Source organism: Panthera pardus, unplaced genomic scaffold, assembly GCF_024362965.1.
Source record: "Panthera pardus isolate Hobbes unplaced genomic scaffold, ASM2436296v1 HiC_scaffold_24, whole genome shotgun sequence".
NCBI classification, from domain to species: Eukaryota; Metazoa; Chordata; class Mammalia; order Carnivora; family Felidae; genus Panthera; species Panthera pardus.
Genome location: NW_026526810.1, coordinates 32,204,239 through 32,226,441, shown reverse-complemented (window position 1 = coordinate 32,226,441; position 22,203 = coordinate 32,204,239). Strand labels below are relative to the sequence as shown.

At 48.2% G+C, this 22,203-nt stretch overlaps 1 protein-coding gene across 4 annotated transcripts in view; it reads left to right on the top strand.

Annotated features, from left to right (window-relative positions):
* SLC24A1 (solute carrier family 24 member 1) overlaps nucleotides 1-19,908 on the top strand; it is a 41,389-nt gene extending 21,481 nt beyond the window's left edge. For 2 of the 4 annotated variants that reach the window (XM_019441750.2, XM_019441749.2), the window contains 8 exons: nucleotides 4,484-4,537; nucleotides 5,876-5,984; nucleotides 9,906-9,989; nucleotides 11,082-11,173; nucleotides 14,507-15,085; nucleotides 15,792-15,881; nucleotides 16,755-16,921; nucleotides 17,865-19,908. In XM_019441750.2, coding sequence (XP_019297295.2) covers nucleotides 4,484-4,537; nucleotides 5,876-5,984; nucleotides 9,906-9,989; nucleotides 11,082-11,173; nucleotides 14,507-15,085; nucleotides 15,792-15,881; nucleotides 16,755-16,921; nucleotides 17,865-18,114 — 1,425 coding nt within the window. In that variant the 3' untranslated portion in view covers nucleotides 18,115-19,908. The remainder of the gene's footprint in view (nucleotides 1-4,483; nucleotides 4,538-5,875; nucleotides 5,985-9,905; nucleotides 9,990-11,081; nucleotides 11,174-14,506; nucleotides 15,086-15,791; nucleotides 15,882-16,754; nucleotides 16,922-17,864) is intronic. The other 2 variants (XM_019441752.2, XM_019441751.2) reach the window with 2 other exon arrangements.
* The last annotated feature ends 2,295 nt before the right edge of the window (nucleotides 19,909-22,203 follow it).

Below are 22,203 nucleotides of genomic sequence, written 5' to 3'. Positions count from 1 at the left end.
ATATACATGGTGTTCTACAAGTAACAGCATGATTTCTAGATGCTCTACCACCTGAATAACTTGGAAATAGAAAACCAACATTAATAGTGTGGGGGAGAGGGCATATGGATGATAAACAAGTAAAAACAATATAATTTCAGGGGCACCTGGGCGGCTCAGTCAGTTGAGCATCTGACTCTTGGTTTGGGCTCAGGTCGTAATCTCATGGTTTGTGAGTTGAGCCCTGCATCGGGCTCTGTACTGGCAGTGTGGAGCCTGCTTGGGATTCTCTCTCCCCCACCCACGCCCCAAAGTAAATAAATAAAGTTAATACCACCTGTAATGGTATAGGAAAGCGCTGAGGGGTTTAGTACTGCAGAGAGTAGACAGCTCAACAGACCAGAGAGTTAGGGAAGGCTTCCTCCGGGAGGTGATGTCTAACAGAATCTTGAAGGACCAGCAGGGGGTGGCTGACTGAAGCTGGGGTCAGGACTCTCCTGGGCTTGTGGAGAGGCCGAGGGAATGAGACACCGTGAGGAGATACAGCCGCACTGTCCAATATGGACCATTTGCTACATGTAGCTACAGAGCTCTTGAAATGGGGCTGGTCCGACTGAGTTATGCTGTTAAGTATAGAATATACACTGGGTTTCAAAGGTTTGGTATGATGAAAAAAAGGGGGGGGGGAGTAAAATAGCTCAATGATATTAATCACATGTTGAATTATAATATTTTTAGTATATTGGGCTAAAGTATATTATTAAAATCAATTCCACTCATTTCTTTTACTTTAAAAAAATGTGGCTGCTACAGGAATTACATTTGCGTATATGACTTGCATTCTATTTCTGTTGGACAGTGCTGGACTGGAGGTAAGCAGGAGGCTAGTGTGTGCTCAGCCAAGGAGTCTGGACGCCCTCATGAGGACAGTAAACCCCCAGGATGTAGGGGAGGGACATGATTTGTGCTTTGTTCAGAAAATCACTCTGGCTGAGGGGTGGAGAATGAGCTGCAAGAGAAACAGATCAGGAGTCAGAAGCTTGCAGGACTGTAGGCAGGAAGAGTGAAGACATGAGGCCACAAGTGAGGACTTTGAGTAACTAGATCTGACAGCTGATTGGACCTGGGCTGTGAAGGAGAGGGAGGAATTTGGGTAGACTTTTGGGTTTCCAGCCTAGACAAATGAGTGGATCCGGATGCAAGACTGTACTCAGCAAAGGGCTAGAGTGAAGAGTCCCCTATTAGAGTCTAACCTCGGTGAAGGCAGGACTCAGACCAGGGACTCAGTAAATATTTGTTAAATGAATCTTAAAACAACAATAACAACAGAGACTAAAATACATGGTTCAGAAAATGTGTCATGGATGGTCTAGAAGGGGAGGGGTCAATGATTAACTGCTACATCAGTGGGAAACAGAAACTGGAAGTCAGGAGGGGAAGCCCCCTGAGGGCCTGCCATATTTGCCATCCCAGGTTCCCATGAATGGCAGCAAGGGGTCCTATTGCTCAACCTCAGCAAGATACCATGCAGGTGCTGGGGGCTTTGGCTGGCATGGAGACATCCTCTTTGGTTTCCTCAGCCCCTTTGCCAGTTTTCATGAGGAGAAGGGGAAGGTGGGGTGATGAGGCTGAAGAAAGAGGAGGGGCACTGGGTGGGTGTGAGAGGTGGATATGAAATGTATTTGTACTAAGGGCATATTCTGAATGCACCCACTTGCCGGACTGCTTCCTGTAAGTGGACCCATCGTCCACACCTAAAAGTAGGCAAACGTTTATGTCCATTTATCTAAAATGTCAATAATTCGCAGAGCCACTAGGGAATAGAGATTTTTACCTCAATACCTTGGGAAAAGAAATAGGAGTTCGTAAACAACAACAGCAACAAATATCTCCCTCCAGTGGAGATCGGAGTTCTGACACTGTCTCTGTGAGTGTGGGCAAGCCCCGGGCTCTTTCTGCATCTCAGTTTTCCCATCTATCAAAAAGCAGTAATAGCGCTAACCTTGTCGACTTCACGGGGTTGGTGGTATTGGATGAGAAAGTGGATGTGAAAGGTGTCAGAAGGTTAGAAGTACATGCTGAAGGGAGAAGATACTGGTGTGTGCCAAGAATGATGCGCTCCTAGAGAAGTACTTTGGCTTGAGTAAACCTGAATAGCAGAAAAATCACGAGGCCTGTACATCGTGGGGCAAAAGTCAATCTCTCCTGCTCCTCTGAGGACAGAACTGGCTACCCCAAAGGGCAGCCTGGCTCCTCACAGTTTGTTACCTCCAAAAACTCACTGGGTGTGGGTGGGACATGATAAACAGTGAGATGGCTGGGCCACTGGGGGTCGGTGCTATAGCCTCCAGTATCCCAGTGAACTTACAGGTGTGTCACGAAAGAGTCAGGGGCTTTGTTCAAGAAATCTAGAGTGCTCCCTTCAGATGCAGATTGGTTATTTCTGCTCCATTTCATTCATTTGCATGTTCATTTGTTCATCCATCTGTTTATTTATTCAAGTGTATATCCAGCATTCAGACCTCCCCCATCCTTCAAAGCTTACTCAGATTCTATCTACATTAAAAACATTTTTTTTAATCTTTATTTATTTTTTTTGAGAGAGAGAGAGACAGAGCGTGAGTGGGGGAGGGGCAGAGAGAGAGGGAGACACAGAATCTGAAGCAGGCTCCAGGCTCTGAGCTGTCCACACAGAGCCCAAAGCAGGACTTGAACCCACAAACTGTGAAATCACGACCTGAGCTGAAGTCGGACGCCCAACCAACTGAGCCACCCAGGCACCCCAAGTTCTACTTACTTTTGGAAGCCTCCTCGTCCCTCCAACCACCGCACCTTTATCTGACCTCATTTCTTGAATCACGTTCTGTTTTCTATCTGGAGATAGAATTGGTCCCGATTCCTTTCTGGCCCAGTCAGTGTTTTCTTTATTTTCTGAGCTGAAACACAGACAGGAGATACAGAGCAAGTCTAGTTCTAGTTCTGGCCATGGAGGCCAGCAGTGAGGAGGGGAAGACCATTCCTGGGGGCAGCTATCAGTGACCCTGCCACCTGAAGATAGTACTGGAAGCCACTTAGGAGTAGCTCCTCATTCAGCTCACCTTTAGTGAGCACCTCCTGTGTACAAGAACCTATGCCACAGGCTTGGGGAACAGATGACTATATCGTAAGTTCAAAAAAATATGGAGTCAAAGCTGGGTAGATAACTCACATATGGCAAAGTTAAAAAAATGATTCTTTTAGGGCCGCCTGGGTGGCTCAGTCGGTTCAGCGTCCAGTTTAGGCTCAGGTCACGATCTCATGGTTTGTGGGTTTGAGCCCTGCGTCGGGCTCTGTGCGGACAACTCAGAGCCCGGAGCCTGCTTCGGATTCTGTGTCTCCCTCTCTCTCTGCCCCTCCCCCCTCCCCCTCTGTCTCTCTCTCTCTCTCTCAAAAATAAATAAACATTAAAAAAATTTTTTTAAATGATTCTTTTAAAAGTTCAAACAGCATTATAAAGCAATAAATGCCAAGTGGAAAGCTAGTGGTCCAGACAACAGTTACTGTGGGTTTAATGATTCTTCATCTTGGATTTTTCTAGGGCTGTCTCATTTCCCAGATGGCTGCCCTACAGCTTCCCCAGGACACTAGCACTTACTTGATCACAGAGCCAGGTTTTGGTAACACAAAATGTGCTTACTCTTGTTATACAGCTTTTGAAGAGAGAGGTATTGTAGTGAGCTGGAGTGAGTGGGGGCGGGGGAAGGGGCCATTCAGGAAAGCTTTATAGAAGTATTCACCGTGAATTTGCTGAAAAACTGGAGACATGGGGGAATGGATGAGGCATTTTATGCAGAGGGAAAAGGTGTAAACAAGGGAACAGGAGCTAGAATAGATTGGGTGTAGTTACAGGATGGTTCATTCATGCATTAATTCAACAAATATTTATTGAACCTTTGCTAAGTGCTCAAGAGTGTTTTCACGCTGAACACATGGTGGTGAATGAAAGAGGCAATCTACCTTCAAGATGCTAGTGGGGCAGTTGATTTATTTGTCTGTTTATTAAATACAAGACTACATTGAGGAAAGTGCTATGAAGGAAAAGAACAGGAGTGTATAAAAAATAATTAGCACCTTAACCTCACAGAGGAAGGTGACATGTAAATGGAGGCCTGAACTATGGGGAGTGAGGAAGAGAGGGTTCCAAACATGGGAGGAGGGACCCTGTGATGAGGGTTTCACAGCAGGTAAAGACGGTGCATTTGAGGGACTGAGAGACGGTTGGTGGTACTGGGCTGTCGTAAGTGGACACATTTAAGAAGACTGTGGGGGGCTGGGGGGTGGGGGGTGGGGCTGAAGCCAGACTGTGAAAGGCCAGACTGGGGTTTGCACATGTGAAAACATGTCCCGAGACCAGGTTCTCTCTGGGTGTGTTTCTCAAACTGAGGGTTCCTTGGAGAGAGAGAGAATTAGGGAGAGAGAGCAAGGGTCTCTCCAGACATCTCGTGACTCCTGTCCCTGTTTGCAGCCAGGCAATGGGGCAGTTGCGGTGGATGAGCTGCAGGAAAACAAGAAGCTAAAGGTGGGTGCCATGTGGAGTCTGCCCAGAGGGGGCGCTGCAGGGTCTCAGAGGTCCTGTGGCCCTGATGCTGGGGGTGCTGGGCCGGGTTCAGGCTTGGGAAGCCCCAGGGAGTGCTGTCAGGATGAGCCAGGGAAGGCGCCAGCTCCTCTGCCAACAGGACTGTCACCTCTAAGGTGGCCTTGGACGAGGTGCTTGAGGTGCTTGTTTGGGAGCTGAGGCCAGAACATCACTGCTCGCTCCACCAGTAGCTTGCTGTGTGAGCTTTTACATCTGTGAAATGACTGTTTGGACTAGAAGAACTCAAGCCCCAACATTTAGAATTGATCTCAAAGCCCAACTACCTGTGGCTTTGGAATGCCCTGGAAATAAGAGAAACATAGGAGAGGCACTGGGGGCATGGGGGGGGGGGTCTGAGGCTTCTGAAAAACTGTATCTTGGATGCTTTGGCCTATGGGATATTTGGGGAGAATTATGGGAACCTTAGAAGGGAGAGTCTGGGGCCTGACTGAAACCTTCTTCATCTGAAGAAAATCCCCAGAGCTGTTGTGAAGTACTGTGTTACCACAGCCACTAGATGGCAGAAGAGTTCAGATCCAGAGGGATGGGGGTGGTGTGGGGAGCGTGGGGGAGGGACAGAGCAAGTGTCAGTCTGTCTTTGGATGTTCCCTTGGACATCAGATGATATTTCTATGTGTGTCACATCTGGGTATCTGCATGTACAGATGTGTGTATGTGTGCACCTATGAAGGTCTCTTGAGCACCTGTGCGTAGAAAAAAGGACTGAACTGGGAATCAAAAGACCTGAGTGCCCATTTTGATACTTTCATTTACTCCCCACACGACCTTGGATAAATCACCTAGCCTCGTTGAGTTTCCATGTCCTTTTCTGTAGAAGGGGGTCACAGCCTTGCTTATCTGGGGGTGGGGCAACGATAAAGCGCGATGATGCTTTGTGGACTGTAAAGGGCTGTGCCCATGCACAGGGGTCCGTCTGTGCTGTGTGTGGGTGTGTGTTTCTATGACAGTGCATTTTCAGGGAAGGACAAACCCTTGGTAATGTGTTATGCTTAGTACACATTGTCTGCTCCCTGTTGAGACCTTGGGGAATTACTCGGTATGTAGAATTAGCCAGTCATGGAAAAATGAGAGGAGCCTGAGAAAGAAAGCAGAGTGTAACTCTTCTCACTGAGGGGAAGGGAGAAGGGAGGCCAGGAGAAGGCTCCTGTGCTTTGTTCTGAGCTCTATGGGAGGGAGGCAGGGTTAGGGAGGCCCTTGTGTGGCTCCTCCCCTGGCTTGGGCAGGGGCTCACTGAGGCCTGTGCGGCTCTCCCCTGCTCAGCTCCCAGCAATGCTGACCCGAGGGAGCAGCTCGACCTCTCTGCACAACAGCACCATCCGCAGCACCATCTACCGGCTCATGCTTCACAGCCTGGACCCTCTGGGAGAAGGTAAGCAAGGCCTCCCTGGACCTGCGTGGTCTCCTGTCCACTCCCTCCCTCCCTCCCGCAGGTGGACAAGCCCTGGGACATGCAAAACTAGGAGGCAGTGGGTAGGATGAGGACGGAGTGGGGAATGGGGGGAGTGGGGGGATGAAGCCAACTGTCTGGGAGACAGGGTAGAGAGAGGACATGGGACTCAACAGGAGAGGGCCCCAAGGAGCTAAGGTTAGGCATCCGTATCCCATGGCTTCCATGTCTGTGTGTCCCCTCCTGTGAAAAGGTCCACTTGTAGTTAGTGAGGCCATGAGTGCCATGTGCCCTGCTCTGGTCGATGTCAGGGCTGTCCTCAGTGACTTCCTGCGTAGCCCACCACCCACGAGTCGTCTCCAGTGTCCCACAGAACCTCCAGCCAGGCAGCTTGGCCCAGGCTGACTGCCAGGGCCACTTCTGGGGGTACCTCCTGTAGGGCCCCACAGCCCAGAAGCTTTGAGTAGCACCTCCCCTTGCTCTTTGTCTAGCTCTGGAGTCCTAGGGAAACTGCTAACCCTCTCCCTAGCCAGGAACCCCAAAGGAGCTGCCAGGACCACTTCTGGAGGATGACAGGGGTCCAAAGTAGAGTGGGTCCTGATTGACAAATGATGGGGGTAGCTAAGATTCTCTCCATGCACCTTACCAAGTCTTGCCTTTTGGCCCGCTTCCCCAGAGAACTGTTCCTAAAATGTTTCTCAGGCCCCTAAAGGGCACCCTCAGGTACACTCCTGTTCTCCTTGGGTCCCTTCATCTCTGGATCTCTGGTGCAAAACTAGGAGCCCAGGTTGGCCTGTGGGCAGAAGCCAAGGGTCAGAGTGTAGTTGGAAGGAGGGCTGAGGGCTGAGCTGAATAGGACACTGGAGACTGGCCCATGAGCATCGGGAAACACCCTCACTGACTTTTCTGGTTCAGGGACAAATCTTGGGGGGGGGGGAGGGGGGGAGGGAGAGGAGTGGCAGGGGGAGAGGTTGGGAAGGGGCTCAGAATTTCCTCAGGCCTTGAAATATCCCCTTCAGATACAGTATTGGGTTTAGGGTATTTAAAAGGCTATTGTACTGGGAAAAGCAGAGGTGATGAAACCTTCCTCAGGAAATCCTCAGGGCGAGCCTCTGCAGACATTGAGAGAGGCTACTCCCAAGTGTCAACTCCAGAAAAACAGTGCCCCTGGAGTTTTGAGAGTGGAGTTTGCATTACGCAGTAGCCTGTGGGTGATCGTGCTGGGGGCGTACCTGGCCTGGGGCGGTGAAGGAAGCTGTATCTCTGGGCCGAGAGTACTCGGCCACTCCTTGTAGAATCACCAACTCTAGCAAAGTCCTGAAGATAAAGATCTCCTGAATGGGACTGCAGGGCCCCTTGCCTGGGCCACTTCCATGACTGGCAGCCTGCCAACAGCTGACCTACTTGTCCTAACAGGATTATGTGATGGCCAGGCCAGGCAGAGGTCAGAGGAGATTGATACTAAGTAGGAGATGATCCGGCCACGCTGAGAGTAGAGAGGCCACGTGAGGAAACAAGTGCTGGGGGAGCCAGCGACAGTCATCCCTAGGAAGACAAGCAAGCTTGGTATATGGTGGGTACATGTGGCAGGCATGAAGGCGTGGAAAGGCCCTCGTGGCAGGTAATTGCTGATACGCTCTGGGACGAAGTCCTGCTCTGAGAAGCCAACCCGGATTCTATACTCCCAGACCCCATCCAGGAGGGCCTGGGACCTTGCAGAACTGTGGTGAAGGCCTTTGTTCCCAAGACTTTCCAGATCCATGTTTGTGTTTCCATATGCTGTTTCCAAATGGCTGTCCAGATGTTTCCACCCTTTCCAGGTGTTCCAACTCTTTCCACAGAGCTGATGTGTGTGGTCTGAACTCTCACCCACCCTGTAAAGGGGCCTTTCTTCTCCAGGATCCTATGCCTTCTATGGTGACTTCACATCTATGGATGTGTGCATATGTAAGAGAGAGAGGGAGAGAGGGACAGAAAGAGGTTCTGCAGCTGACCTGCTTTCCTCAGTGGCAAGGGAAATGAGAGGTTAGGGTGTGTGATGAGGAGTGAGAAGGAAACAGGGGGACTTGGTTTTTCTTGCCAGCCCTTCCAGCCAACAGTCGGCAGATATTCTCAGCACCAGGACCAGAACGAGTGGGACTCTCTTCTTTGGTAACAACTCTGTGTTCGTTGCTCAACAGAAGATTGCAATGCGTCATCCACGCCAGGGGGGCATTAAAGGTGTGTGGGTGAAGGAGGCAGCGGAGGGCCTGCTTCCCGACATCTCAGCTCTGATGAGCACCTGCTGGGTTGGCCCACCAGGACACTTGGAAGTCATGCCAGAGTGGTGGCCCTGCAGGATGGAGCCTGTTGCCAGACGCAGCTGCAGCTGAACCATCTCTGAGAGCTTAGTTGACAGGCTGAAAGGAGGAAATTCCAGACCCGTTTATGCTTCCTGTCCATCCTGGACCCAGGCAGAGTTTGGTCCCAGCAGCTTCCCATATTGTACCTTCTCAGTCTGTCTGTCATAAACTAGAGGATCTTCAGGTTCCCTTCTAACTCAAACGCTCTGGAATGCTGGGCCACTGCAGAGATGCTTCCTGGGTGGGACAGCTGCTCTCCATTACTCACTTTGTCCTTGTTGTAGCTAATGCTTATATAGTGCTTTCTAGGTGCCAGGCACTGTTTAAAGCACATTCATGTATCAACTTATTTATTCCATTAACAACTCTGTAAGATTTTACAGATGAAGAAGCTGAGGGACAGAGAGGTTAAGCAATCACTGAGCTAGGTCCCTGACTATCAAGTGGCAGAATTAGGATCCAAACCCAGACTATCTGGTATCAGAATCCCAGCTAACATAGCAATATTTAATTGTAGCATTAAAGCCTTTTTATTTATTTTCGTCTCACAGACCCCCACATCAGTGCTCTCAGTGTATCATGATGTTGCCTTTTTAGAGGGGGGCGCTGAGGCTTAGAGAGGGCACACAGGCTTCCCAGGGTCACCCAGCGCTCACAGGGGAGAGCCAGCCTGGACTCCAGAATAGATTCCATGGTGCCACATTTTTTCTTGCTTGTGCCGTTGTCCTTACCCTCCCAGGTTACACAGCTGTGAGGACCCGCAGGAGCCCCTGCACCTCTCTCTGTGCCTCCCACCTTGAATTACACATGTAAACTTTGCATGTTGCCTGGAGCATCATCACATTGAAAAAGATTGCCCTCCCTAGTTTTCTTGCCTGGAAATCAGAGCAGCACTATTCTGTCCATAGTTCTCTTTGGGCCTCTGGCAAAGTGTGTTCATAGAGATCCGAAAGGAGGCTCCGGGTACCTAGGGTCAAAATGGTGTGGCAGGGAGGTTGGTGGTAGGCTCTTTCCCCTTTCTGACCAGAGAAGAAAGTCTCACCAGTAGTGCTCCTGGAACTATAGCAGAGCTTCTGGTAAATTCATTGAAGAAAGCAAGCTACAAAGGACCTTACAGATAATCCAGTCCAAGGATGGCAAAAATGTCTCCCCGCCATTTTTCGTCCGTTCCCTGCTCATTGCAGACATCACCAATAAATCACGGTAAAACCTCCACTATCCTTGGATCAGAATCCTCCTCAATCCAGCACTCATTCGAGCTTGTAAAGGAAATAAATCCTATTTGTTGCCTCTGAGTCCAACCATGTCATCTTACCAGAGAGGAAATAGGATCAGAGAGGGGGGAGGTGACTTGCCTAAGGTCACAGCCAGTTAGTAACATACAGGGAATTTAAGGCGAAAGCTTGGGAGCGGGCAGCAGGAACATGCGCAGTAGGACCGGAACCCAGACCATGACTTCCAGGCCAGCCTCTTCCCACCCACTTCAGCTGCTCTGGTTGCTCAGCTGACCAGTGTAACTGAAGGGCCTCGGATAAGATGTGTTCCCCTTTCTCATTTGCAGCCCATCCCTCCAAGGATAAGGAGGAGGAGAGCTTGAATCAGGAGACCAAAGCCAAGCCTCATGCTAATGCAGAGAACAAACCAGGTGAGAGGATGGTGAAACTGGTGGGTTTCCTCATGCTACCTTCCTCCCTCCTGTTGGCCAGGGGCTGAGACGTGCCTCTCGGCCTGTCTGGGCCAGTCAGCTGGAGTGATAGTCTGGTGCTGCCCTGAGTGCCACTGCACTCTAGCCTCCTCCTTCCCGTATGCTCCCTTTCTGACTGGGCTGCTGGCCCTAGGGAGGCTCTGGACAGCCCCTCCGCACTCTCCTCTGATGGGCCAGGCCAGGCCAGGCCAGGCCAAGGGGTTATTGAAGGCCCGTTTCTCTTTCACTAAATCTCATCCCAAATGAGACTCCATGGGACCTCTGTTTCTTCTTCCTGTCACTTCTACAAAAGGACAGTGCTCTTAGGGATTGGTCTGAGACCAGCAACCCCAGGAGGGAAGGACACCAGGGGTCTGGTGATGCAGAAGTCCAGCATCCATGTGGCACCTGGGATGGAGGGAATGAGGAAGCTCCTGCCCCTGTGGGTTCTGCACAGCACACCGGGCCTGCCCCATGCACCCAGCGACCTGCGGAAGGAGGGAGAGCGGCAGCCATTTTTTCCATACAATAGACAAGGAAACCCAGGCTGAGAGGTCAACTGACTCGTCTGAAGAAGTGAGAGGGTCTGCTCCTAAACCCGGCTCTCCAGGCTTTCTGAGTCTCCCTTCCCTGCCACCTATTTCAAGGCTTCCAAACTGCTGTGCTGCCTTTGAAGTCATCAGGATCCTCTCCATGTAGGCGGTAGGGGGCAAGGTCAGACCCTGAGGGCTGGGGCTTTGCCCTCTCTTTGGTCCCAGTTCCCCAAGCTTTTTATAGGTTGGATCCCTGGCCCCACTGGTCGGGATGGAAATATGTGTGAATACAGGGGGAGCAAGGATGGCCAGCTCCCGGCTGTCCTATCTGCAGCTATCTCTGTGGACAGGGCAACAATAATTCCTATCACATCATGTTACTTTTCCTAACAACAAGAAATTCCCCAAACTTACTGAGACCCTGGGGTGGACGCGTCCTGTAGCCCCTCACACTGGCTCTGCCAGCTGCCCTCAAAAACTGGCACACTCTTCTGATCTTTTCCGTGTTTGTCCTTTAAAGAGGAGGAGTCAGCCAAGCTTCCTGCGGTCACGGTCACACCAGCCCCTGCTCCAGATGTTGAGGGAGATCAGGAGGAAGATCCTGGCAGTCAGGTAGGCACGAGATTCTTCCCAGGTGGAGGGGATTGAACAGGCCCAGGGAAGGAGTTGCTGACCAAAGAGTCTTCTTTCGTGAAGGTCTGAAATGCTGCTTGAGGTTCATTCCTCTGAAGTAAGTATGGCCCTTTCTCTGAAGATCAAATAATATCTCATGGGGCCAATTAATTCACCGTTAACACCTTAGTGTCAGTGCGGTATATGCACACGAGAATGTGCCGCCACGGGTCACGTGCTAGGAGAACATAAGGAATAACTGTTAGGGGGTCTTTCAGAAACTAGGGGGCAGTAAGACCAGGCAGCTCAAAGCGTAGCTCCATGCCTCGGAACCCCCTGAGGTTTGTCTACAGGGCCTGCCGCTGCCTTTACAGCCACACAGCCTCTTCTTCCACCACGCTCCAGCTACACTGGACTCCTGTCTCCGTGCTCTTCTGCCTCCGGACCTTGGTTTCCTCCCCCTCATGTATCACCCCACCTGCATGTATCACCTCACCCACCTCTCCAGGCCACTGTAAATGCCTCCATTGCCCTCAAGCTTCCCTGACCCCCCACCCCGATCTGATGAATAAATGCCCATGGGCTTTGTCCTTGTCCCAGGGCTCTTATCACTGCCTTCCCCGCACTCCATTTAGGAGTCTCTCTTCCTTCAGCTCGCTGCTGAGTGAAGTTCCTGAGGGCAGGATGCACTCCTGAACTGTCTGTCTGTCCCATAGAGAGAAGTGTGGTGCCTGGCACACGCGGCTGTGCTCAGTAAGGGTTCAGAGATGACAGTGAGGGTGTGGGGCCTCCCTCGGGCCAGCAGCCCAATCAGAAAGGGAGTCGATGACGGTCAGTGATAGACTTGCATTTAGTTTGCAGGTTCCACCCCTGTTTGTTTTTTTTAGTTTGCCACCCAGAAATAGTCAATTATACCTCATCCTTAAGTCAGCAACTTTGGGTTTAGTGTCTAAGACCTCTTGATGGTATCATGAGTGTCCTGAGTAGACCCACTACAGCCAGCTCAAGTACAAGGGATTAAGAGGAGACAGAGAGATCTCCTGGAATCCCAGGGCCAGAAGCGAAGCTCCATTTCACAAAGAACTGCCCCCAGTTCTAAGCAGGCAGCTGTGACCCTAGTGGCTTCTCACTGTCTGTCTTTGCTCCCTCATGTTCCCTTCCCTGTGTGCAGACTTTTTTTCCTCTCAATTTTTATTTATTTTGGGAAGAGAGAGAGAGTGCGAGTGGGGAGGGGCAGAGAGAGAGAGGGAGAGAGAGAGAATCCCAACCAGACTCGGAGCCTGATGTGGGGTTTGAACTCATGAACCGTGAAATCACGAACTGAGCCGAAGTTGGGTGCTTAACCGACTGAGCCACCCAGGTGCCCCGCATTTGCTTTCTTATTAGCACACATAGCACCACTCTAGGCCCCAGTCCATTATGGGGGTCAACCGATGACCGGCTCCCAGTGTCAGAAGAGAGAATCTGTTTAAACCAGGTCACAGGTCAGGGATCCAGCCTGTGTCTAAGCTGTGACAGGGAGTGCTGGGGTGCTCTGACTCCAACACAGAAGAACGGAGCCACCAATTCAGAGGTGTTAGGGGTGACAGTTCTCAGAGAAAAGGGTGCAGGCTGGGCAGACACTCCCACACCTATGGATTTAAATGACTTGTCATCTCCCCCAGTAAGCCTTCTCTCCTGATGGGGCTGGGGGAGGGAGGGCAGGAAGTATTTCAGGGGCACCTAGGTGGCTCAGTCGGTTGAGCATCCGACTTCGGCTCAGGTCATGATCTCACGGCTCGTGGGTTCGAGCCCTGTGTCGGGCTCTGTGCTGACAGCTCAGAGCCTAGAGTCTGCTTCAGATTCTGTGTCTCTCTTGCTGTGCCCCTCCCTGGCTCATGCTCTGTCTCCCTTTCTCTCAAGAATAAATAAAAAACATTAAAAATTAAAAAAATGTACTCTCGACCATTAAGTTAGAGTATCTGGGGTGGGTATGAATGTTTTTAAAACCCTCAGGTGATCTGAATATGCAGTGGAGTTGAGAATCACTGAGTATCCCTTGGGGTTGGCTGTGTGAACTTCGTTACAGATGACATACTCTATGAGCACACAGCGCAGGTCACTTGCTCAAGGGACAGGCCAGGCATGTTGCTATAGGTTAGTTGGGCACCTAATCTGAGGACACTCAGAATCAATGCCTTTTAGAGTGCATGGAGTCACAGTGTTTGGTTCCCAAACACTTGTCTGCAAATGCATCTATTAGGAGCACTTGTGAGCATGTTAAAATAGATTCTTGGCTTAGTTCTCATCACAGAGATTCTAATTCAGTTGGTCCCGGAGGGGCCAGGACATCTGGATTTCTTTTATTTTATTAACTTATTTTGAAAATTAGTATTTATACTAAGCTCCCCAACTGAGAACCAAAGATCTCATTCAGCCCTGGCATTTGCGAAGAGGGGTAGCTTGGTGGTTAAGAGGCCAAGAGCTGGACTATCCATATGACAAATCCCAACTTTATCACTTACACCATGTGGACCACTGTGTGGACCACGGGCAAGTTATTTAACTATTCTGTACCCTAGTTTCTCCATCTGTCAGATGGGTTTAATTCCATCTATATCATAAGTTAATTGACTCATGAGACACAGTAAGTGCTAGCTATTATTATTGAAGCCACTTAACATAGTGCCTGGCACATAAAACCCCCCAGTAAATAGGTATTACCATCATAGTTTTACATACATAAGGTAATATAACAATTTAGAAGTTTTAGGAGGCTCAGCAATGTAACCACCAAAAGATATGCAATATTAGGCAACATTAATGGAAGTAGGTATCCAAGAGAGGGAAGTGATAATCTTATTCCATTCTGTGGTCCAATCCTATTACGTGTGGTGTTCTGTTTCAGTTTTTAAAGCTTCCTCATGGGGTATAATCTAACTAGAATGAGTTCACCAAGATGGGGAGGAGGCTCCAGGCCATAGCACAGAATAAAGGAAGGGACTGGGAATCTTTAACTCAGGGGAAAGAGCTGCCTCATGAAAGAGTGATTAGCTTTGTTCTGTGTGGCTCCAAAGAGTCAACCTATGCACAGAGAGTAGAACCTTGTTACAAATATGGACTCTAATCAGAGTTGCCAAGATACAGAGGGTGCCTTAGGTGGTGAGTTTTCCATCCCTGAAGAAAGGACAACCACTGTTGTGGTTGTGGAGTAATTTTGCTGAATGATTTCTCCTCCTAATCAAGTTTTTAGATCCATTCTGAGAACAGCAACAACAACAAAGTGGGGGAAAAGTGGGAGGGAAAACAAACCCAGCAGTTATTACACATTAATTTGTTGGCTTTGGATTGCAGGGAGGAGATGTGGCTGGAGCTGAGAGCACAGGTGAAATAGTAGCTGAAGAGGGTGAAGCTCCTGGTGAAGGCAAAAATGGGGAGCAAGGTGGAGGTGAGACTCAACTGGAAGGTGAAGGTGAAATTGAAGCAGAAGGAGAAGAAGGTGAACATGGCAGTGAACTCCAAGCAGAAGATGAGGACGTGAAAGCTGATGAAGGTGGAGGTGAAGGTGAACTCCAAGCAGAAGAGGGTGAAATGAAAGCTGATGAGGGTGAAAATGAAGAGCAGGAATTCAATGCTGAGAGTCAAGGTGAAGCCAAAAGTGACGAGAAAGGTACAGATGGTGAAGGGGGAGGTGATGGAGGTGACAGTAAAGATGAAGAGGAGGAAGAAGAGGAGGAGGACGAAGAGGAAGAGGAGGACGATGAGGAAGAGGAAGACGATGAGGAAGAAGAGGACGATGAGGAAGAAGAGGAGGCAAATGAGGAGCCTTTGTCCCTGGAGTGGCCCGACACCAGGCAGAAGCAAGCCATTTACCTCTTCCTCCTGCCCATTGTGTTCCCACTGTGGTTGACGGTGCCTGATGTCCGGAGGCTGGTGAGTTTGCCCAGCTGTACCCCAGGGAATCTGTGGAGTCTCTAGGCACTCCCGCTCAAGAAGGCAAACCAGCTTGGCAGGGCTCAACCACAGAGAGTATCTGGGATGCAACTTGTAGCTCCAGATGGGACCATGCACCTATGGGGACATACCGGTGGGCTTGGGAGACCCTAAGACATGCTTATTTCCTCACTATCAGCATGTGATCTGGTCCCTCAACTCCTATTCTCAGTTTTCTCGATTTTAATATGGGAATGATGCCAAGACGCCCCCACTCCGCCCCTGTATTTCCAGGGATATTCTGAAAACCTAGGGGGAAAGTACTGTTTCTACCCAGTATTCTCATTTATAGGGAAAGCGCTAACATACCCTACCCAAAGGCCATCCATACGCTCTAGGTCCAGAGATGGGTGGGGTAGGGGGGAGGTGGCAGATACCAAACCAAACACCTAGGCAAGTCTGGCTCTAGGGCAAGCAAACAGTCCTCTTCAGTTTGGTGACTGCTGAATGCCCTGCTGGCTGGACTCCCCTGCAGGCCACCATCCCAGGGTCCTCACTGGAGATCCAGATCTCAGCTGACACATCCCCAGATCCTCTCCATCACTCACTCAGCAGATCCCGTCCCTGATTCTGGGGCTCCCTCAGAAGGGCCAATGACCTTTAGCATCTGCAACTTATTTCTCTTCCTTTTCAAACTTGCAAATAGGAGTCTAGGAAGTTTTTTGTTATCACCTTCCTGGGATCCATCGTGTGGATAGCCATTTTCTCATACCTCATGGTCTGGTGGGCTCACCAGGTGAGTGAACAGCAGGAACTATATCCAACGTCAGTGGGGCCCAAGGACAATTTTTACCTTCAGGGTCAATGGCCAGTACCCAGGGAACGGTGAGGCTCAAGTGACTTTGTAGTTTCTAGATTGTTTACGAAGGGTCAAATTTGCCTTTTTTCTTCCAGTGAGTGTAGTGTTTTCAAGTGCGCTCTTCTGTCTTAACGCTCATGCTGTAGCCTCGCAGAGAAGGCCCTTCACAGTCTGACCCAACTGACCATTGCTTATTAGCCTTACTCCAGGCTTTCTCTGTCATGGATGCCCTGCTCCTCCCCACCTGGCGATGTTGGACACACTTGCGAGAGGAAGCTCAATTTTGCCTTGTCTCTGGCATCCAGTGAGTCTTCCTCTGAGTGCCCATTGCTTTCCTGTTCTACCTGTAATTGTTGTTCACGAGCTTTTTTCTTTCAGTAGGCTGAGGGTAGGGGCAGTGTTGTGGTGCCCATACTTCTATTTCCAGCCTCTAACTGGCACATAGCAGGTGTCCGTGGTTCTGGAGATGGAAACGTGACACGAACAGGTGTTCGGAGGGGCAGTTCTGAGAAGGTGCAGGTGTTATAGCTGGAATATCAGTGACAGCTGGTATCAGGGAGAGACGTGTACTCCAGAAAGGAGCTGCGTCATTCCCTGCAGCCTTGAGCAGGGGCCCTGCTCCTTCTCTCCGTGGCCCATCTCCCCAGCTGTCGGTTCGCCATACCCTCCCTCCGAGGCCGCGGGAGTATGCTGAGCTCTCCGGAAAAGTGTTGGGTTTGCACAAAGTAGCATGTGGTTGGTGCTTTGAAGAGCTTCAGATTTTTCCTTTTGCTGTTGCCATGGCTTATCATCGCTGTTACTTTTTACTAGGTTGGTGAAACAATAGGGATTTCAGAAGAGATCATGGGTTTGACGATCCTAGCAGCAGGCACGTCCATTCCTGACCTCATCACCAGTGTGATTGTCGCTCGGAAAGGCCTGGGAGACATGGCTGTGTCCAGCTCTGTGGGCAGTAACATATTTGATATCACCGTGGGGTGAGTGGCAAAGTTGCTTTCCAAGGCATATTAAGAATGACTGGAAAACACGGTGTTGGCTCTGTTTGCTGGTTTTTGGTTTCATTATTTATACATGGAATAAAAGGGCATTATTAGTTTCTACAAGGCATCAAAGTGTCCTCCCTTCGTTCATCACAGCCTGAGGGGATAACAGAACAAAAATGCTGTCTGAAATGTAACTGACTAGAATTTATAGATGAATCGAAAAACAAAGTCCTTTAAATTTCATTCCCAAATTCAGTCAGATGCTCTGCTCACTGACCTCCAAGGTGGTGGAAGTGGGGCTGGAAGGAGCAATGACTCAATCTCACTCGCTGATACTTCTGCTCCTTTGTGTTTGGGATCCTGCCAGCTCAGAGGCTCTAAAAGCATTTTGTCTAAACAAGCAAATGCCGCATCCTCCTGTACCCATTCTCTTGCCCCCTCCTCCCAACTTTGTCAGAGCCCAACCTCTGGGCTATTTTCATTTCCACGGGCATATCCTGGATTTGGGTGGTGGCTTTGATTTTTCTAAATTTTTATGGTAAGTCCTAGCTCAGGCTAATTTAAATGTAAAGACATGTTAGCCTGAGCTAGGACTGATCACAAAAATTTACAGATGGAAGAGTCACACATCAGCTCACCTGGGTTACTCACAGGAAAGTCATGAATTATAAAGAAAAAAATACCCACTCAGACCCTGAAAATTTCAGTTTTAATATAGAACTCCTTGTTATTAGCTGTGAGACCTTGGGCATGTAATTCAATTTCCATGAACTTCGTTTCCTCATCTGTGAAATGGGGCTATTATTTTCTGCTCTATTTCATAAGCTTTCTCGTGTGTGTGGAAAAATAAGTGCTTTGTAAATTGTAAAATACTATTTATGTTTATGGGATTAGTGCAGACATTCAGAATATTCACATTGTTTCTTCAATCTTGCAGCCTGCCTGTCCCTTGGTTGCTGTTCTCTCTTATCAATGGATTACAGCCTGTTCCAGTCAGCAGCAACGGCTTATTTTGTGCAATTGTTTTGCTTTTTCTCATGCTCCTGTTTGTGATCTCTTCAATTGCATCATGCAAATGGAGAATGAACAAGATCCTGGGCTTCACAATGTTCCTCCTTTACTTTGTATTCCTGATAATCAGTGTGATGTTAGAAGATCGAATCATTTCCTGTCCTGTATCTGTCTGAGGCAGAGTCACTGTTGCTCACAATGGACGTGGATCAGAAAACCATGCCAGAAGCTACCATACTTCTTGTTACATTAACAAAAGAATGAACGTGGTCCATGAGAGAGACCAGAGTGGCAAAGAGCCACTGATGGGAATGTGATCGGGGACTGAATGTTAGCCTTGGAAACACCCGCAGCTCGTTGTGGATTGTCTCACCTCTGGAGGGATGGAGTTTTTACCCCTGCCTGATGTTGGCAGCTATCACGTGGAGGCCAGTAGAAGGACCTCTGGAGCCAGAGGGTTTTCGGAATGAGGGATCATTTGGGGGTGAGGGCTGGGACAGGCACAGTAGCAGGACAAGCCCCTATACTCACAGTTCCCTGATCATTCCTGAAAGGCTGCTGACCCAAAGACACAGATGTGGTCTACACCCCACCCTTTGGCCCCTGTCCCAAGCACACACTGCAACTTGCCGTCCTCTCTTTTTCTGTTTAAAACATGAGGTTCCACCAGGGTTGTAAACATTACACGTCCAGTTATTGGTGGGTTTAAGGAGCTAAGACTCGGAAAAAAAAAAGTATAACAGGAATCAATGATCATTACACACTGTAGCCCAGTAAAATGTGTACTGATATTTGATAGCTTAAAAAGACTCCCTTAGCTCTTCTTTTGCACTTCTGAAACGTGAAATTAAAATAAGTAGCCCCCCAAATGAAAATGTGTAATTCGCCGTTGTACCAGAAGGGGGGTGGGATATTAGGGAGGGCTATTTAAAAATATGTACTTACTAGAAAATCCAAATTAGTGTTGTCTCCATCAAGTGGTCACCTTGGGGGATTAGACAGTCATACAAAGCTGTCCTGACTTTGCTCCTCCAGCATATTCTCACCTAACAGTGACAAATGCTACTAGTGAGTCAGAAGGGGAGTGATTTTATTTCATTATTTTTTTAAATGTTTTATTTATTTTTGAGACAGAGAGAGACAGAGCACGAGCAGGGGAGGGGCAGAGAGATAGGGAGACACAGAATCCGAAGCAGGCTCCAGGCTCCGAGCCATCAGCACAGAGCCCGATGCGGGGCTCGAACCCACAAACTGTGAGATCATGACCTGAGCCGAAGTTGGACGCTCAACCAACTGAGCCACCCAGGCGCCCCAGGGGAGTGATTTTAAAAAGAGTCCAAAATCAGTAGGGCCAAGTCTGCTATATAAAGTAAGAGATCTTGTGGGGTAATGCTACTTCTGTATGCCAACCTACATTGGATGATAAAGCCAGATTGATTTCCCGTGTGGCTTACATGTGGCTCTTAAGGCAATTACAAAGGAGAAATTCCAAAAATGCTTAACATAACGACAACACAGTGAGAAAAAGAGTATTACTACTTCTAATAGCTAGTGTAAAGGACTTCTGTGTTTTTAAAAATTGTGTGGTTATTTAAGCAGTGCTTGTGCAATTCGAAGTGCTTGTATGTTAAATACCACTGCTTGCTGCTTTTACTAGCACTCAGTTAGGGGACCGCTAGAAATGAAGCAGTTCCGTGTTCCTGGTTTCAGAGCAAAAGGAGCTCAGGTGACTATAGATTATGACGGCAAATATGGCTTTAATTACAAACGTGAGAGGATTCAGACTGGAATATAACAGGACAGATGTGATGTGGAAAAAAAAAATCAAACATTTTGGTGTTGAAGGGCTGTACTGAAAATACTTTAGTCCATAATCCATCTCTTCAGATGGGCTGATTAATTAATGGCCTCACTACCCCAGGATTCACATTCTTTGGAAATGACTTTTATTAAATTTCAATAAATTGTGAGTCCCCATGGTATTTTATTTTACCAACATGGATGAGTTCATCTGTATCTTTAGGTCACTGGGTCAGAATGCTCAAGAAGAAGAATATGGAATCATGTTCACATTCCATTTTCTTACTTATCCTCCTTGCCGTTGCTGCTGCATTTGCCCAGTCTCCATATGCCATGGCCTAGGAACAGGAGAGAACAATGCCTACAGAAGGGTGACCCCAATGCCCAAACTCTGGGCATCTGTGTCTAATTCCAGCTAGCTTCAGGGGCATCACCTGAGAGTCTGGGATCTGATGCCTTCCCCAGAATGACTGATAAGGAGTGATGGACAGTGGAACATTTTGTCATGAAAAAGTGTTGGACAGTCATTTCATGATTAGAGTCAACTCTAATGATCTAACATTCTTTTTCTGATTAGCTTGCTGGATTTTTGGCATTTCTCTTTGCTTAGAAAGGATGATCTGATCACTTCACACTATGACAGAAAGGGTCAAGTAAAATGAAAGCTGGGTCTTGATGGATGAGTAAGAAGTCACTGGGGTGGGCAGGAGAAAGGAGATTTCAGGGAGATGGAAAACTTATGTAACTTTTATAAGATCAATTTGTTATTCTTGGAAATTAAATTTTTTGTCATATTTATAAGCCTACAGTTTATTAGAATTATGCTGTTGTAGGATAAAGAGTCATCTTAAAATGTCAAGATAATGGTGACACGGCCCTCTCATTTGGTAGGCAAAATGATCTACTGAGTTACAAGGGACACATACTAGATCACTCATTCAGCCCAGGAAGTCTGAAGTGTCCCAGCTGGGCATCTCAGCTGGAAGACAGTGGCTGCAGAGATGACTGCTCCCTCCCTCTGGAGGTTCCATTTCCTTGATGACCCTGGTAATGGGTTTGGGTCAAATTTCTAAAAATGTGAGGGTCTTCCTAATTTAATGGGTTAAGTTTCTATATAGTACTAAGAAAAGATTCCTTCCAAATTTTTGAAAAATGGTGTTATGTTTAAATGGTTACTATACATGGTTAAATGGTTACTTTCATCAATAGATCTGAAAATGTTTTCATCAAATTATAGGCTTGGCCCTTTAGGACACCGTTGTCTATATCATAATGATCATTTCTTTAAAGACTGATACCAAAGAGGTCAGGAACTGGAATTTACTGTGTAGGGCACAGCCTCGTAGATACATTTGAAGAACTGGCTGGCCTTCCGTGCCAAAGAATACCCTGGGGATCTGATTCCTTTTTTTGCGGGAGGGTCCCTCCATAGGTGCCACCTGCGATGTGTTTTGGGACTGGTCACTATGGAAGGTGCAGAGAGGGCTCATGATCACGGCTGTCTTTGCCTGGTGTGGGTGGGGAGTGGGGGGTACTGGAGCCAAGCAGGCCACCCTGGCCTAAGACAACATGGTTGCCTTCGCAACCAAAGGCAAGCTTTAGGTCTTCACTGTGATGAGCAGGCAAAGCCTGGAGAATTTCATTTACAGAAAATTCTGTCAGTTGCTCCAGTGGCTCTATCACAGCACAATGTTTGAAAAAAATCTTTACAGACAAAAGGAGGGAGCCATGCAAAGGACAGCAACCGTGGGAAGGCCGCAGAGACTTCATCAGGAAAGTCTGTTGCCATCTCAGAGGATAAGCACATGCACACCCACCTGAGTGAGAGGCAAACTCCTATACTAATTTGTGCACTGCTAATTTTGTAAACGACAATAATTAAGCCAGCAAATGCACTTGCTTTGAGGCCAGAGGAAGAGGCTAGTGTGAAGGGATAAGAAGATAATAAGCCTGAGAATATTAAGGTAAACTGGTATGTAACTGCTAGTGGTTCAATTCTGAAATAAAACTTGGTCTTGTATCCAAACAGGAAAGATGGAGCACACCAACTCTACCACACAAAGGGGCCAAGGGCCCTCTTAAAGAGGCAGCCTGTTCTTTCCCAAGGCACTTGAAAGTGCCTAATACCAGCTTTCAAGTTCTAGTGGGAAAAATAAAAATAAAACTGGGCTACCTCACATTACCATACAAACGGGTATTTTCTAACCATATACTTAAAACGTATTTAGAAATACACTGTAACAGCTTCTCTATAGGGCAGGCTAACACTTGCTAGTTTCACTAAGCATCATGGTAATGACCAGCATAAAATAAAATAAGTATTTACCACTAAAAATGCTGAACCAACATTTTCAGGGGCCATTTCTCTATATACAAAAATGTATAAACATCTTAGAAAACCTTAAAACAAAATAAGCTGGTAGTTTTAGGGATTTATCACAACCTCACGCCGTTCCCCCCCCCCA